Raw genomic sequence first — 18,280 nt, 5'->3', positions numbered from 1 at the left:
GGCCGAATTCATGGAGAAGGAAGATCTCTATATGATGAACTCCTTCACGCAGCCAGAACTTGCAAATTGACTTGGATCAGCCCCGATGGTACCACCAAAAATGAGATCGACTTCATTATATCGACCAAAATATATTCAATGATGTCTCCGTGATCATCTCAGTGAAAACTAGGAGTGATCACCGCATAGTAAGAGGCACATTGCATATCATTCCAAAACTTTAGCGGTCTCCACGGTGGTAAAGTCTACACTCCGATCCGCATCCGTCCAGATCCGGGTTTTCCCCGAAAACTTTCAACTCGAATTGTAAAACCGCTTCAAATGCCTCGGTGACTGCATAGACGTGGTAGAGTATAATAACTGGTTCGTGGCAGCTGTTCAAACGGCTGGGCTAAGTTCTTCAACGTCAGCCGTTCAAAAAGGACCAGAAAAATCTCAGATTATACCCTCAAATTGATGTATGTAAGACGCAATTCCATCATCCTCGAGGGCAAATCGCCGCAAGCATTTTTTTATTTATTTTTTATTTAGTCCTCAAAACTGACTACAGTTGTATGGATTGCAAAGTAGTAAAATATACAAAAATACTATTTTATCAATTGAGTCTACTGGATGTGGACGTGGCATGCGTGATTAAGTGATACAATAAAGCATGGCACAGAAGTGGTGCTGTTAATCAAAAAAGGCGATAAAATGCTTTTGAAGAACTATAGGCCCATATAAATTCCGAGCCATATATATAAGGTGTTTTCTATCGTTATCACGAATCGTCTCGTGCTCAGGCTTGACGACTTCCAGCCTCCCGAAGAAGCCGGATTCCGAAAAGGCTTTAGCACCATAGACCACATACATACGCTGCGGCAGATTATACATTAGACAGAGGAGTATAGCCAGCCACTATGCTTGGCGTTCGTGGACTATGAGAAAACCTTTGATTCAGAGGTGCCGCATTGATTACAGATATATCGAAGCATTTAAGTGTGTATGGAAACGCCACCATGTCATTCCGTCTCCAGGATCAGATCTCGAAGCCTATCCGATTGCAGCGGGGAGTCAGACAAGGCGATGTCATATCGCCCAAGCTGTTCACCACAGCGTTGGAAGATGTCTTTAAGCTTCTGGACTGGAACGGAATGGGCATCAATATCAAGGGCGATATGGGCGTAATCATGGCAGAGATCGATCGAGATCGATGGCCTCAATACATCTTCCCAAGGAGTAGGTCTCAAAATGAAAATGAACAAGACGAAGATCATGTCAAATGTCTATGTAAATGTCGCACCTAGTCAATTGGGAACTGTACTCTTGAAATTGTCGACGAGTACGTCCACCTCGGACAAACAATCCAGTTGGGCAAGTCCAATTTTGCAGAAGAGTTCACTCATCGAATCCAACTCGGATGGGCACCGTTAGGGAAGCTCCGTAAAAGCTTCTCGTTCCAAATACCACAGGTATTTGAGAAGACTGTCTGAAGACGAAGGTTTTCAACCAGTGTGTGTGATGACTTACGGTACGCAGACGTGGTCGCTAATGCTATGGGCGGTATGAGAAAGCTCATGGTCGCTCAGAGGGCAATGTTCGGAGTTTTCCTGCGAGATCAAATCAAAAAATGAGGAGATCCGTAGAAGAACCAAATTCACCGTCACCATAGCCCAAATGATTGCGAAATTGAATTGGCTGTGGGTAGGGCATAGTTCGACGGACAGATGCCCGTTGGGGCAGTAAGGACCTCGAATGACGACCACGTACCGGTAGACGCAGTGTTGGTAGGCTCCCCAAAAGGTGGACGGACAAACTGGTCAAGATCGCCCGAATACGTTGGATGAGGGCAGCGCAGGACCGATCGTCGTGGAAATGGAGGGAGGCCTTTGTCCAGCAGTGGACGTCTACCAGCTGATGATGATGAAGCTTTAACCACACGAGTAGTAGAAGAAGTAAGAAGTTGTTTGTTCCTTGTGTTAACACTACGATTGTCGCAGTTTCTAGAAAATTCGTTAATGTGCTTATGAACATAAAGAACATGATCAAGAATAAATTGAGATGCAACAGTCAAAATGTTTATTTCTTTAAATTTTTCTCTTAATGATGCTCTAGTAGGTACCTAGGTAATAAATAGTGCGAATATCCCTCTTCTACCCATAACAAAATACCGACATAATACTGTAAAAATAACTAAACTAGTCGCGCCGTGTCAGTTAATTGTCCAATATTTTTTATTTAGCCAATCCTTCAACATGATGGGCCCCCCCATTGCAATTTTGAATCAAGAGTAATGCCAAGAAATTGAGATAGGTACTAATTAATAGAGGTAAGATTACAGCCCCCTGTTATAAGAGCTCCGAAGAAATTGGTGGAGACCAGGAGTTCCAAGGTTTCCTTCTCATCAGATGTGAAGGTCCCATGTGGTCTTTTAAGAAGAAAATACTGGTATTTTTCTTTATTGTATTCCATCAAGGCTTTTGGGTGTTGTCACTAAAATGACGGGGACTTCATAATAATGATAAAAAATTTGGAACAATTTGACAAAACTTAAACAAACAAGTAAAAATGTTGATAGCTGCAAAATTTTAAACTACATGGCCGTTATCATCAATCGCGCTACATAGCACCTTTCTCTGGATATAAAAAGGAATGATGTTCCATGCACTAAAATAATGGCTGAAGTAAAAGAATGCTAGCTCCATGGAAGGTGCAATTTACTAAAGTAATAGGGGTTAATAGTTATCATTAAAACTGCAATTAAAAAATCAAAATTTATTTACAGGCATACAAAACTTTACCTATTTTTACTATAAGTACAATCATTTCTGTCTCCTCCTGGGAGCGAAAGTGATGCCATTCATGTGAAAAAACACTATTATTTAAGTTAAAGAAAATTAATACAATATTTACAGTTTAAAAATCGTAATTACAAATCCATCCTAAAATTATATTAACTAATATGATAACATTTCAACTATGACATGGCAATATTAGTCCTGCATGGTGTAACCTCAATTTTTACAACTTTTTTCTGGTTTTTTCAAAGCAATGAGTAATTTGTAACTAATAAAAAACACCATTAGTACTTTACAATATCATCATCACTCACAAAATTGAAACATTCACAAATAGTATAATAAAATTTGACATATTCTCAAACAGGCAATACAAAAAACATACATAAAAAAATAAATGAATCAAAATTAATTGCGAGGTTTTTCCACAGTTATCCTTACCAAATTAAATTATTTATGAATCATCTACTTTAAAATTAAACATAAAACCAGAGCCACTGGTTGAAATAAATTTGCATTTATTATGATTACTCTCTGCTACTGAATCTTTTGCTATTTTTTTATCTGTACCTTTGCTGTTTTCAGTATTGCCATCACCAATAGGGGAATTTTCAGCCTTGTCATTACAACTCTGTGGTGGTACATCAAAGTTAAATTGAAAACTACTCTCGCCGGTTGATAAAAATGCTGATTTTCTTAAAAATGTAGCTTTCGGTTGAGCTGGACTTTCCGAAATTTTTATTTTGCTAGCCACTGTAAAAAATATGTCAGTGTAAATTTATACTACTATGAAATATTTTTACAACAAGAGTATTTATTGTTTATGTTATTTCCCTCACTTCTATTTCATTCATTTCATATGATGGTCAAATTTATATTTATTTCAAAACTTATGAGTAATGCCAGATTTCTACCTGCATCTTGAGCTGGCCTTGGTAAGTGGTTGCTAAGCTGCATAGTCATAAGGATGGTTATCTTTATGACTATGGATACATATGGAATAAACATACATATATGAATTCAAAACCTGAAATCACATTGTATCACAGGTACATGACGGGTGAGGACTGAACTGTGGCTACTGCGATGAGAGATTATTAGAAAATTGATTGGACATGTCACTCTTTCAATTCCTAAACAATTTTTAGCATTCCCATTTTAGTTATTGATGTTGAGTTAAAGCACCAGAAGTGTCAAGTCTGAAGGTGCAGTTTTGAATCCCACAAGAAACCATAAATCTTGGTTCTAAATAAATGTGAAAATATACCTCATAGATGCTTTAAATTTTATATTGTTCTTAATTTTCTCATTTAAAACAATATGGTGCAAATAAATGTCAAATTGACATTTGCTGTTTAAACAGCAAATGTTAACATGGCACAACAAAGTAATAATAATGGCAAAATTTTACTGAACATAGGAACACCCCTAAGATGAAGTTGATTACAAAAAAAAATCATTGTAATTAGCTTAACTATTGCAAAAAAAATGGGAACATTAATTTTATTTTCTCATTGTACAATGCGATTTAACAATAAAATCTCTTTATCTGTGCCATCAGAGAATGTATCAATGTCCAACGGACAGCAAATAGGATATCTATGTAATACTCATCGGTTAGGGTTACAATGGTGGTGTTGTTTTGCGCTTTCTATCAATATTTCTATTTTACTTAGTTTATTTGTGGACCCTGATAGTTTAAAAAAAATATTTCATGCTAATTAGATTGACTTTGGCAAGGAGAACTGGGGAATTAAATAAAAAATTTTCACCTTGTACACTGATTTGACAGACAAATAATGCTAATAATCAATCAATAATATCTCTTAATATTTGCTATTTACTTGGACTCTGACACTATCTTCCTCTTGTTTTTGAGCCCGGACCATATTTTGCACTTTATTGGCAACTGTTTGGTGGGCCAACACACTACAGTGTGTATGTAATGAGGCTGGTGTGGTAGTATGGATGAGCTAAACAGCAAAGAAATATAAATGTGTAATCATTAGAAAAATGAAGTAATCATAAGAGAAAAACTAATGTTAATATGAAATATTTTATTGTATGGAACTTCATCATTGTTCTTTCCTTTTTATATTGATATAGCTTGTAAGAAAGAATGCCCCTGGCACCTCCAAACAAACTGGCCATGTTGGCATGAATATGCTGTTATCTTGAAGGTCCCTGAGCAATTCAGTACTGTTGCTTGGAGCTTGGCAAGGCAATAATTTTTAAGCAAATTGTTAGGTTCTGGAGTGCCAAGGTGGATTTAAGAAACATAACACTTGTACTAATTTAAGTTTACATATTAAACTATCATAAAATTGCCTAGGATCTTGGGTGCATATGATTTCTTAAAAAACACAGACCTATCTAATATTTCTTACTTTTGACTAGTTTCTTCTCTTCAGCAGCCATTTTCGCTCTATAGTCTCCTAAATGTGTCCTCATTAGTTGCCTTTTCCGGACTATTGGCTGGTTATTATTCTTTAATATTGTTAGGACTTTCCAGATTTCTTGTACTGAAAATTAAACAATTATAAGTAACTGTTTAAAAGTGAGAGGTTTTCTTTTTGTTTTGATTAGAACTATTGTATGATTGAAATTTCTTTGTTACTTTGCAGTCTATCAAAGTAGTTAATTCAGAATTACTTCTCCCTGTCATGTAATTCTGTAGTGACAAAGGCAAGATATTTATTTGCGGACAAATTGATTTATTTGCGGACAAATTTCAAACGATTGTAAATGACATGCATATTATGTTAGATAGTACTTGAATTATATATTAATAACTTTTTTATTTAATTTAAGTATTGACTTAAAACGTTCGACTTATTTTATTTGATTATTTGGCGCTATGGACAATATTTGATTTTATATAACTTGATATTTTTTGTATTATTTTATCATTATTTATTTTATCTTTAATTTGTGACTACCTTGTAAACACTTTGGGTAAAACTGTAAGTTTACAGGTTTATATAATAATAATAAATAAATAAATAAATAAAAAGACATAAAGTTTAAAACTTGGAATAAGTTTGCTTCATGTTTCTTAATAACACAGAATTAAGTTGAACATAACATATGTTTTTAAACTTTTATCATCTTGGAACAGTAACTGCTTTTTGTTCAGCTGCAACAATAATTAGTGCAATTGGATCAAAATATCAGCTTCAAATTAATGAAATGTATATTGTGAGTACCCATCAGAATAAATACTATGCTGAACATTACAGTTATGCATCATACAATAATTTATTTTGGTACTATAGCTAAATATATAAGTAAAAAAAGCAGTGTTTGACATTACTATGGTAAAAATTTGAGGTGTTTGATGTATTACATTTAACTTTTATTCATACAATAATAACAGTCTAGAACTCGGAAATACAATGATACATTAAATAAAATTATTGAGTTTTTCATGAAAAGATAATGCGAGTGTTATAAGGTTTTCTATTTTTTTATATTTATAAAAATTTAACGTTGGTGATGTACCCTTTAGGTTGATGGGTGATAAATACACAATAATAAAGGTTATTTATTCAATCAAAGATTACCCACATTGTTTTTCATTTCCTTTCTTTTCCGCTAAAGTTCTTTCTAATTGTTGAATGCACCAAACTAACTGCAATTGAAACTCCCTTTGAGATTCCTCTGGGTCAGTTTGTTCTGAAGAATCTTTGGCTTTTGTTGGTTTTTGCAAGTGTTTAGATTTAACCGTACTGTGTAATTTTGTTATTTTCGGCATAATAAGATTTATTTGAAATTAGATATGTCTTTAATATAAACAAAATTAAACTTATGCAAATTGTAAAACGTTTTAACTTGATCAAAGAGAAATTATCTGTGAATTAACCGCTACGATTTTGATTTTGGAAGTCTTTTGGATTGAAGTTTGAACAATGCGTCCTTTTGTTTTGACATCTCACATTTGACAGAGTTGGCAACATCAAAATAGTAAAGACACGTAAAGAAGCTCGTGAAGTACCTAGCTCTCACTATCTGTGGAGCTCGTCGAGCACCGAGACACAATAATGTAGGTAAAAGAACAGTACTTTAACTTCATACGTTCGAGAATTCGAATCGACGCATCCACACATACACGGCCGCTAAGTCTCGGGAAAACAAAACTATTGAGTGCCACGCCGTTCACCGTCGAGACTGGTCGCTCTCCGAGATAAATTAGCTACGCAGCGGCGTCCGCGAGTCAATCTTTTTGTATGTACCAACCCTAGCGCTCCAGATGCAGACCGCTGAGTTACGCTACTGTTCTATTACTTGTATTGTGGTCGAGCCCTACGGCTCTATGTTAATGTGACATAATATTACCAATATGTTCTTACTTCATCTCTCTTCTTACTCTGACTCTTCATCTCCCACCAGCGTCGCGCTGCCATCCCACTCTATCTGCTCTTGGACCAAAGCTGTACAACATTTAACAATCTGCAACAAATCGAAAGATAATCGAAGTTATAATAACAAATCGTATCCGATTTAATGAAATTGGAAGGCATAATTTTTTCCTAAATTGTTTCAAATTTAGGAATGTGTAAGCGCATCGCTACGATTTAGTTGGCTAGATTTAAAGAATAAGTTGCCAGTTCCGCTTATTTATTTTTATTATTATTTTATTACGGACCTCTAGTCTAGTGCGCGTGGAAGATGATAAATTTGGTCAGCCTGGCGCAACTCTCTAATAAATTCAAAATATGTGTATGGCATTGCACTAAAAATAATGGCGGCAAACGCTGTCTCGCTCTAACATATATTCGACTCTTTTGTTTGTTTTGGTTTGAGTGTCATGTGACATGTCATTCATTCAAAATAAAAGTGACTCTTAACAATTTTTGTTACGAATTTTCGTTTTCTTTTACTTTATTCGTGTATTATTCAGGGTTATGTGCTTAATTATTTATAGTATGAATGCGTAAGACTTTCTAAGCTATACCATGTAATAAAAAATTGTGTAAAATATGTGGTTTAAAATCTGGCTGGTCAGATGGGAATAAGAGAATTTTCATGGTTAAATTCTTTTTGGATAAAGAAAGGTAAACACTTATGAACAAATAATAAGCTAATAAAGAATGCTTAAAGTGATTAAAAGTGATAGAGTATTGCATATTATATACTATTATACTCTTTGGAGTGTTGATTTAATTCATCTAGAGTAAAAATGATAATATTATAATCTATCTGTAGTGTTGAGACACTTTTTTATCGATTGTCGATATTTTATTATAAATAATTATTAAATTTATTTTTATTTATTTCATTTTTATGGTATGTATAATTTTGATTAATAAGTTTATTGATCATAAAATATTTTATAAGTTTATTAACCTTTAAAATCCTTTTTATTATATTATACTGTGGTTATGATGTGAAAAAAAAATATTTAAAGCCTAAAAATGAGGGTCAACTAACTTCTGATAATATGTATTCTGTTATAATTTGAGATTCAGGACCCACGCCTACGACTTTATTGCAACATCTGAAAAACGAATACCAAAGAATGTCTAAACCGAAACTACAATGCGAAACAAAAATATTAATAAAATATTAATTATGTTAATTGTTTTTTTCTTTGAAATAACTAAAACGTATCCCTTAGTTTAAATTAGTAAGACTTTGCTTGGGTCAATATTAAAATAAACAAAAGAGAACCTTAAAATTAGACATTATTTATATTAATTTATTTTAGGTTACTGCATAAATATTGATGGGGATGAAATTTTGCATGGGAAAGTTTTAATTATTAGGGAGTAGGTACGAGCTAAGAAAAGATTATTATACTTGGTCATAGAGGAATCCCGCTTGATGGAGGCAACACAGCTCATTCTGCGTTCAATTGGTTGGTGACTTCAGAAAGACGTTGCCTGTTGTCTCACGAGGGACATGTTCAGATGAAGTGAAGGCTTGCCTAAAGTCATCAGTTCTATGGCCTAAAGTTAATATTATTTTGTCCTTAAAAGTAAATATGGGTGTCTATCTTCAACATGATTCAAAGTCGGAGGAGTTCCTAATTTATTGCTAGACATTGGGGATGGAAAGATTTTGGAGGAGGGATGTAAAATAATCATTTCCAGTAATCTTGGTCATGTTGTGAGAGATCTAACTAGCTTAACGGACAGAATCTACCTCAATATTATTCAACCTGGAGTAAATTGCGCTGCATGGCTGAGAGAAAGAGCTTTTCTTTCTCCAAGAAACGACTTAGCCAACAGTTTTAATAATTTTTTTAGTTAGTTCAAATAAAACATGAATCTTTGGACGGAGGGTTGATGACGATTGGAGGTCACTGATGCTGTGCATTATCCTGTAGAGTTTCTTCACTCTCTTGGGCCACCAGGAATACCACCTCGCATCCTATTCCTTAAAGTTGGCGCTCCAATTATTTTAATGCGCAGTCTAAGTCCTCCAAAACTTTGCAATGGAACCAGACTTCAGGTCAAGACCTTTTTTGATCGAAGCCACGATTTTTAAGGCGTCAACCAAGGGGAAACAGTCTTTATCCCTAGGATTCCCTAGATACCATCATATTATCAATTTGAATTGAAACGTCTGCAATTTCCGCGATGATATTTAATAAAGCACAGGGCCAAACTTCAAACTATAGATCTCAGAAATGATTGTTTTTTGCATGGCCAGTTGTATGAGGCGTGCTCCAGAGTCATTTTCTTCAACCCGAAAGAAGAACAAAAAATGTTGTTTATTGTTATTATTGTTGTCAATTATTTTTTTCATTAAGTCGCGGGCAACTGCTAGTAAATATATAATAATCTGAATCTCGGAAAAGGTTCCAACGATTTTAATGAAATTTAGTATACCTACAGATAGTTTCGGTTTCGATCTAGGTTTCAATTTTAAAAAATGTAGTTTTACCTGTGTTTTAATGAGAAATTGCTACAATAACATTAGAATACAAAGGTAAATTTCGCCACTATATACAAGACTATAACAGCTCACATTGGGTGATCCGGAAAGTAGAAAAATCCAGATGTCCTATTAGTTTTTTTTTGTTCAAGTTTTGTAACATTTTAATATTTTACATACATGTGAAATTTCTCTTGAATGTGTTAGAGCAATTAGAAATCATAAAACACAAAAACATGTTGAAGGTCCCTTCACTATTGTTACGTATCTCTTCCGTACTATTGTTACGTCTCAACAGACGAATCACATCGCGTCATTTCATGGGACGAGGGCATAAAGATCGGTTTCTGGCTCATTTAATTCAGGACTTATCACCCTGCCGCAGTCCGCAGATCGCTCATGGCACCATGCGGGCTCGATCGCACTGCAGCAGGATACCACCGGACATGACACCACAGACCAACCGGTCCCACCCAGAGCCCCGCCTGTAGTTGCAGACGGCGTTTATACCACTGAAAGGGGCCATCGTCTTGAACAGTTACCCTGATGCCCGTGAGGGAGGGCTACGCAGAAGACCCAGGTGTTATTCATTATAATTCAGTCTGGTGCCAGAGTTTGGAGAGTCAACATCTACTGGGGATGCCTGATGTAGAGGCGAAACACGTGTCGAATTATTTAAAGACAAATATTGGCGGCATTAACACCGAAGAAAACTCATATTTTTTTCGAACGTACTGTCCCATGGCGGTCTTATTCAGAACTGGTTTAAGCTGCACGTGCTCTGTTCAACTGAATTCACGTTAAAGTTAAACTCAGTCCTCGAGTCTGGCTCATCCTGACGGTGGCTCGGCCAGCTTTGTGCAAAAGATCTATAAACCATAAATTCTCCCGCGGCAAGCATCCGAGGCTTCAGGCATCAGGCTGAGTCAGTACTCAGTACGCGGCTATTGACTAGAGTCTAGTCACTAGACTATGCGTTTATATTGAATATAGTAGTTGCCCGTTGCATTCGCAACTAAAGGTTTTATCTCAATAAAATGTTTAATATGAGAATAATCATGTCATGAACAGAGGGGTCTGCTAATTCAATTATCAACGAGTTGTCATACATGTTGTCAATTCAATTACATCCTGGGCAAGCCTGTCTGCCATTAAATTATAAGTTAGCATAGCGACATCCCATTCTGCATGGATGCACGCCAAGAAAGGGAAGATATTAGTAGTAAAATCTATCTAGTTATATCTACAATTGATGAGGCTGTATGGTTAATGATTCTTGCCTAGCGAGGACGCGACAATTTATTGGATAAAAAAAATTGTTTTGGTACTCTACTAAATAAAACATAACCTTAAATGTGTCATATGATTTCCATTTTTCATCTTTTCCCAGGGTTTCAATTTCTATGAATTAAGAATGCCGTTAGGAAAATTTGGAAAAATAACTCTATCGTGGTAATTATTTGCATAATAATTACACTTAACCAGTTATACATTACCAATTTTAAATTTTGTTTGGTGAGCTATATTTAAATGATTCGAATAGCATTCCAAAATATTTTATGGTAAATAATTAAAAACTTGGTTAACTGTGTTTACTTAATTAGTGTTTTCATTAAAGGATTGGAATAACAGCCGGGAGTTTATCGTTATTCGTTATTGCAAAAGATTATATAAATTCGCAGCGCTTGGAGAATATGAGAGCGCGTGATCGGATGCGAAAATCGAATGAAGGCGAATATCCTGACGTATATCGTAAACTGTAACTGTCGTAAATTATTACAAACTATATTATAAAAGTAAGTAATAAATATTACATAAATAGATCAGATTTGGTATAATAACATTTGATGATGCTCGCATACCATATCTTCCCTGTGCGAAGGAAGCGATGGCTGGTCCATGCGTCATGCTTGTGAACGGCGCTACTAGTAGTGCTTGGTCAGCCCTTCCATTGAGGGTTTTTATTATTATATTGATAATAATACCATGTTAAGTTTAAATAAATTCTTGTTTGCATAATAATATTAATAGACTTTTATCCAGACAAAAACTAATCATAATATATGACTCTTCTATCTAGTATATTAAAAATGACCTCAAAAGGAAATAAATGCCTTTTATGCCTTCATACAACCAAACAATTGAATACATATGTTCTGGAGCTATCACCAGGTTGCTTACATGTTATGACCTAATGTTCTATTTTTAGCACACACAGTAGAAATAAATAAATGTTAACTTGTAGTGATGATTGATCACTTACTTTCAATAATTCATTCACATACTCCTTTTTTATATTAGTGGGGGCAATCAGCCCATCAGTGATACCAGTAGTCAATAGACACATTGCAGACCTAAGAGATAGGAGAATGCTCTAGCTTTTTATATCCCTATGTTTGATAAGTTTTAATACAGCACACAAAAAATACTTGTACACATGTCAAAAGAAAATTCTATTTATCAAATCCCAACAACAACAATCAGAATCAATAATAACAACCAACCAACCAACCAATCTTACAAATTCAAATATTTTCATTCAAAATCACTTATTGAATGTCATTTGAAATAGTATGCCTCAGACCTGAGAAGAACGGGCGAATGAAACTCAGTGAACATTTATTAAAGTATGGATTAAAATCTAATATAGTATCATAAAAATTTATAATTAAAGAGCCTGCGGGTGTTCTTCGCTACATTCTCAGTTTTTGGTATTATTAATTAGTTTTGTACATTGTTTTCTGGAATCATGTTGTAAAAGGATATTATACATAGCCCAATAAAAATGAACTAACTCAAAATTACAGATGGCTCACTTCAGATTCAGTCCAATCCAATCATGCAAATACTTTTATATCCCGTATTCTCAATAAATCTTCTATACAGTAGTTGACTGACCTATTATTGATATACACTAATGAATGGGTCATTGTTACATGTCTTCTTCTTACTATAATCAGCTCAGGCATTGCATAAAGTTAGCAGCCTTTTCAAACTGCAGGCATCTTGCAGTGATGGAGGAGATTGGAGTTTTTTGTTTGGCAATAGTCCTTTACTCTGTAATTGCTTATGCTGTTTTTCTGATTCCATGCATCTCATGCATAAAGGGCTGTCTGTCACAGGTTTGGTAAAAAGGCCACTCTGGGTTCATTTCCAGTACATTTTTTATCTAATTGAGATAAAGTAAATTTTTCAGTTAGTGGATGAGATGAATGTAGTTGGGCCGGGGGCCGCGCGCCTATTGTCCTGTACTGTGCAGTAGTCGTCGCTTACCGTTGGTCCTAAAGTTTCGATCCCGTGTTATTTCCCTCACCTTTAATAATGATTGATCCGAGTCCATCAGATGCCGTTCCATATAGACAAGTTTATATTCATCGCCAAACAAGAAATGTCGAAAAGTTTTTAGATGTGTGTTGGCAAAGGGAGAAAAAGAAATTGAGATTTAATTATTATGTTAGAATGATAAAAAATTTATAAAATAATTTTTATTTATTATAGCCTAGTGTGAAATGGTAAACTTGAACCATTGTTTAAATTTATCGACACTCATGATTATTGTCATCAATTATAATTAGGGCATAGCACTATCGCATTCCTGCACTCTGCATTAAACTCACGCGATATCTGTAGTTCTTAGATATTGTAATTAACAAAATCTTCAATTTCATTTGTGTTTTCTTGTTTCAGAACTACTTTTAAGAAAGGTTAAGGTGATAGATAAATATAATATTTAAAAATGGCAGTACCCCAATTGGACCCAGCTAAACTGCAACTTGTTCAGGAGTTGGAAATTGAGATGATGTCAGACATGTACAATCGGTTGGTTGGTGCATGTCAACGTAAATGTATTCCCATTAAATATCATGAACCAGAACTTGGTAAGTTTATCGCTTGATTGGTACGGTGCTCAGGGAAAATAGAAATTTTTCGTATAAAAAGAACAAATAAATGCCCAGTTTACAGTTGTAGTAGTTAAAAGTAGCTCGATTTGTTGTACTTCTATCAAGTTGACACAAATGATGATGTCAACATTGATAAACCATTTTAAATTTCTATAGTATTCCTTAGAGTCACTTTTGTGTTTACCCTTTTTTCACTATTTTTAATTCCTGCTAGTTGTGACATTCCCAAGTTCAGGTATGGCCACATATGAAGCTTCCGTTTTGGTAAACACTAAATCACAATTGTTGGTGGTCTATAAGTCACTAGTAAGGCGACATGTTTAACGCAGTACTCATTTGAACAATCTAACACAAACTTTAAACCATTTGTGCCCTAGAAGTAAAATATTTATAAGTTGTATTACAACAATTATGAATAAATTATTACAATTACGAGTGCCGTCAGTTCGCACTAGACACATGTGTCTATTCAAAGTCTCGCTGAGTCAATAAAATGGAACTATAATAAACATTGTGTTTCTGTGTGATCACTCATCAGGATCACCAATATGCTGTTTGCCATCGGTTGCAAATGTTCTGCCACTGAATAGATAGAACCATTGAACACCCAGTTCACTCCTTACCCACTACATACCAATGCATTCAAATGATTTTTTTTTTATTCAAAATAGTCGTATCACTTATTGAAAGTTAAAACCGCAAGAAACTCATTTTTTTTTTGTTTTCATAAATAGTACGGCGGTTTCTTTTTTTGTTTTCATAAATAGTACGGTTACAATGTACTATCATACAATAAAAATTTATTATTTAATATCTGTGGTATCATTAAGATAGTTGTTTATGTTAAATCTTCTCTTGTGATTCCTCTGGTGTTACAAGAGAGTATTTTCTGAGGTGATCACATACAGGTGGCTTGTTTGGACTCCTCTTCCATGATGAAGCATGGTGTCCCCTCATTTCTGATTATTAAATTGGCTTCCGAGCTTGTCAAGTTATTTTGTAATCAATTATATTTTGTTTCAGGAAAAGGCGAATCGGTGTGTCTTGATCGCTGCGTCGCTAAATATCTTGACGTCCATGAACGCATTGGTAAAAAATTATCCAACATGTCTCAAGGCGAGACTGAAGATCTAACAAAAATTAACCTACAAGAGAAGAAATAGTCATATTGAATTACCATAGACAATAACTAATTCGATTCCTATTATATTGTTATAGTACTCTGTGGAATTTAATCACTTGTTTTGGTAATGGTATGTTTTTGACGTTTGACATTCAAAATTACGTTAAGGTACAAAATTGTTTAAACAAAACCTCATAATACAGATACTCAAGAACAGCCATAGAAAAATCATACATTATAAGTAAATCTTGGTTAATTTTTATTTCATAACCATAAAATTGAATAATATTTTTTTTTATTTACCGACCAAAACATTGAATATCAAATATCTGTCCAAAAAGAATACACTTAAACTAACAGATCTAAGAACAAATAAAAACCTGAAAATTATTCATAATTGACAAATTGAAAAAAGATTAATGTAATTCCTGTTCATATTTTTTAACGCTTTGTACTAACGCCCATCAATAGTACCTACACCCGATTTGTTTGCATTGAATGTCTACATGTGCATTTAGTTAATTTTAGTGTAATAGACATGATTTTAGATTAGTTAAAAATAAAACAATATTATTTAAAATCTCTTTATTTACCTACTTTTATCTACTATCTACAAAAAGTTTCCTATTTACTTTTAACTTTTTCTACTAAAGATAATTTATCAATATCTGGGCAGTATTTTTTTATCAATTGCCCCAGAATATAAATATTTGCACAGAAAAACAAAATACCACTCATCCAAATGTAAAGGAAAGCATCTTCCCCTTTGAACTCCAATAAATAAGCGAAATATAACCATAAGGCTTGGGGAAAGGTCCACACGACTATCAGAAATAGTGCGAGTTTAAGATTTATTTTTAAATTGTGTATAACCAACGGCAAAAGTGTTAAAAACCAAATGAAATACTGTGACGTCATTACACTGTTGTACGCAACTAGAACAACAGATTGACAGAAAATTGCAAATGGCGTCGACTTAGGTTGCACACCAAATGATAAACTAATAACAAATAACAGAATACACTCACAAAGCTGTGTTAGAATTTTGACTAAATCTATTGTTATTTGCCCAGCAGTCAAATACGTGTAATAGAATAAAACCGAGAAGTTATGCCGAACATCTTTTCTAAAGATATGGTAAATGTATGTCTCGAATAGAAATTCGTATCCATATAAATAGTACATACTATAAATGAGTGCAAATAGAGTTATAATACAACTAAACGCGAGAACTATTTGCTTCTTATTCGGTAATAACTGTAATAATCCATTTAAAAGTCGTGTTTTTCTACTAATATTATAAGTTCCCAATGATAAATACATAGGAAAAGAGAAAACGATTGGATATAACCTCAAATGTATGGATACACCCAAGAGAAATCCTGAAACGGCATACTTGCACAGACCGTTTATGACGTCAGTTTGTAAAAACATAAGCGAGAGAATAATGAAAAAGCAAGGGACGGAGTCCGCGTTTCCTCTTGTCGATATAGCAATACTCATTGGGTTGTAAAGCCAAAACAATGTACAATATGTGGGTACTTTTAAATTTCTACCATCAATCTGTCGTTCTACGAGTTTCTTTATAGCGAAGGCGTTCAGAATATCAAAGATGCAGAATAATATCTTGCCGAAATTAATATGTAAAAATACATTTGGTAATACAAGATATGCAATTAGAGGGCTGTAGCGATAGGTATGGCGCCTGTATGGTGACCGACCATTGTATACATGTTTCGCCGCGTCCGTGAAAACCGTATAATCAATATCCGTATATGGCAAATCGAAATGCTTATCGTGATAATTTGCGTACACAATAAATAACATACGAATAATAAAAGCTATAATCACGTGCCCACTAAACGGTAATCGCATCAGTTTTTCCATCTCATATCCTTGTTTTTAAACCTTTCGCAGCGCTTTGTAAACAGATCTTGAACTCTTGAAACTCTTTCGTGCAATCGTCCTTTTTTATCTCGGAATCTTTGAGTAAAACGCACCTAGCATAGAGCACGCCTTGTTTAGAACATTTCGCGTAAATAAGAGGGTACTTTGCAAATCTCTCCTTAGCCTTTTGAACAGCTTCCATAACTATTCGGTTATTTTATTTCTACCACCTAACGTTGTTGGCGGTTCGGTGGTATCAAACGGCTCTTTGACTCTAAAAAATATATCGTAAATGGGTTTAGAGAAGAAAACTCCCAGTAAAAGCGATGTGAATGTAAATTGAAAAGTACGGGGATATTTGAAAAACCAGGGTCGCTGACCTAGAGTTTTGGCGCGACGAGGTGGTTCCATATCTGAAAAAGATATACAAAATGAAAATAGGTAAGACAGTTTTACAAATACGCAGTTTATGCACAACACAGCACATGTTCTAATTGTCAGGAATTTAGTAGTCAGTGAACATCGTTGTGTATCTTTTATCGCATTTATGCCGGAGTGTTCCACTGTTTCACCTTATACCTTCCTGCCATATGTCACAAACTAAATGATCACAAACACACCGCCTCCCATTTCACAGAATTCACTTTCAGAATTACATGAGCGTCGCCGTTCTATGTAGTCGATTTTTTTCTAGGTACCGAAATAGAAATGAAACAATGTGTCACGAAAACCGCATTCTAGAGGAATGCCACACGTCCAGACGGTGAAGTTGAACTGCATGTTTTTGGCGTTGCCTGCGATCATAGAAATCAGCAGCAAGAATCAGGTCAATAAGGTCTTCGGAACATTCGCAACTATGAAGCGACGTCTCTAATGAAAGCCGAGAGATCGAGCCGTTACTGAGTAGTCTTTTTTTCTTTATGTAATGTAGCTTTGCTTTGCAAATGACCGCGGAATCGGCAATCGTCTGAAATTTCTATCCCTTATTCCAAAAATAAACGAGGCACTAAGAGTGTTGTCAGAGAGCAGTGCAAGTAAACTATATTTAGTGGTTTAACTATAATTTTTTTTTATGGAAGAGAGGACAAACGAGTACCGGCCACCTGATCTTAAGTGATCACCGGCGCCCACATTTTGCAATACCAGAGCTACAGCGTTGCCGGCCTTTTAAAAAAGTATAAGTGCTTCTTTGAAGGAAACCATGTATTGTCCTGGAAACGCCGCAAAAGGAAGCTCATTCCACAGCGTGGTCGTTCATTCATCAAAGTTCATTGAAAACCGCAGTGTGGAGGAACGCCACACATCCAGATGGTGGGGATGATATCTTAATTTATGGCGTATTGTGAGAAGGTGGAATTTCGCGGCAGAAATCAGGTCAAACAGCTCTTCGGAAAACTCCCCGTGATAATAGCGGTAGAAGACATACAATGAAGCGACGTCTTTAATCAATGAAATGTGATCTAGCCGTTTACAGAGCACTAGTTGATTGTATTGATATACCAGAAGATCGCCCGCCGACCGACCATGGCGAATGCCATATCGTAACCGGCTGGCGGTGAAGGCAAACAGTAGGTACTTACTAGTGTTTCGGCGGTCTATCAGTGACCGGTCCAAAGACCCTCGGCTCCAAGCTGTAACCGTCGCACACCAGTGATATAGGCTTATGCTTCATACAGCACTGGCGCATAGCTTCAAACACAGGTGAACAGCGG

The 18,280-nt window shown here is 35.1% G+C and overlaps 3 protein-coding genes across 3 annotated transcripts; 1 reads left to right on the top strand and 2 right to left on the bottom strand.

The window, feature by feature from the left end:
• Nucleotides 1–2,739: 2,739 nt before the first annotated feature.
• Nucleotides 2,740–6,682, bottom strand: LOC126976122 (UPF0488 protein CG14286). The gene is made up of 3 exons (XM_050824317.1): nt 6,345–6,682; nt 5,165–5,299; nt 2,740–3,530 (listed from the first exon to the last, which is right to left on the bottom strand). The coding sequence occupies exons 1-3, from the start codon at nt 6,529–6,531 to the stop codon at nt 3,232–3,234; spliced, it is 621 nt and encodes a 206-aa protein (XP_050680274.1). The 5' UTR covers nt 6,532–6,682; the 3' UTR covers nt 2,740–3,231.
• Nucleotides 6,683–10,990: 4,308 nt separating this feature from the next.
• On the top strand, nt 10,991–15,261 carry LOC126976121 (mitochondrial import inner membrane translocase subunit Tim10). Its single transcript, XM_050824315.1, has 4 exons — nt 10,991–11,171; nt 11,275–11,452; nt 13,344–13,534; nt 14,582–15,261. Exons 3-4 carry the CDS (start codon nt 13,393–13,395, stop codon nt 14,719–14,721), a joined length of 282 nt encoding a protein of 93 aa, XP_050680272.1. The 5' UTR covers nt 10,991–11,171; nt 11,275–11,452; nt 13,344–13,392; the 3' UTR covers nt 14,722–15,261.
• Nucleotides 15,252–16,719, bottom strand: LOC126976114 (GPI mannosyltransferase 1). The gene has a single exon (XM_050824306.1). The coding sequence runs from the start codon at nt 16,566–16,568 to the stop codon at nt 15,306–15,308; it is 1,263 nt and encodes a 420-aa protein (XP_050680263.1). The 5' UTR covers nt 16,569–16,719; the 3' UTR covers nt 15,252–15,305.
• Nucleotides 16,720–18,280: the final 1,561 nt, after the last annotated feature.

The sequence above is a fragment of the Leptidea sinapis genome, chromosome 39, assembly GCF_905404315.1.
Source record: "Leptidea sinapis chromosome 39, ilLepSina1.1, whole genome shotgun sequence".
NCBI classification, from domain to species: Eukaryota; Metazoa; Arthropoda; class Insecta; order Lepidoptera; family Pieridae; genus Leptidea; species Leptidea sinapis.
Note: the sequence above shows the minus strand (reverse complement) of the source record. Positions and strands in the feature narration are given on the sequence as shown.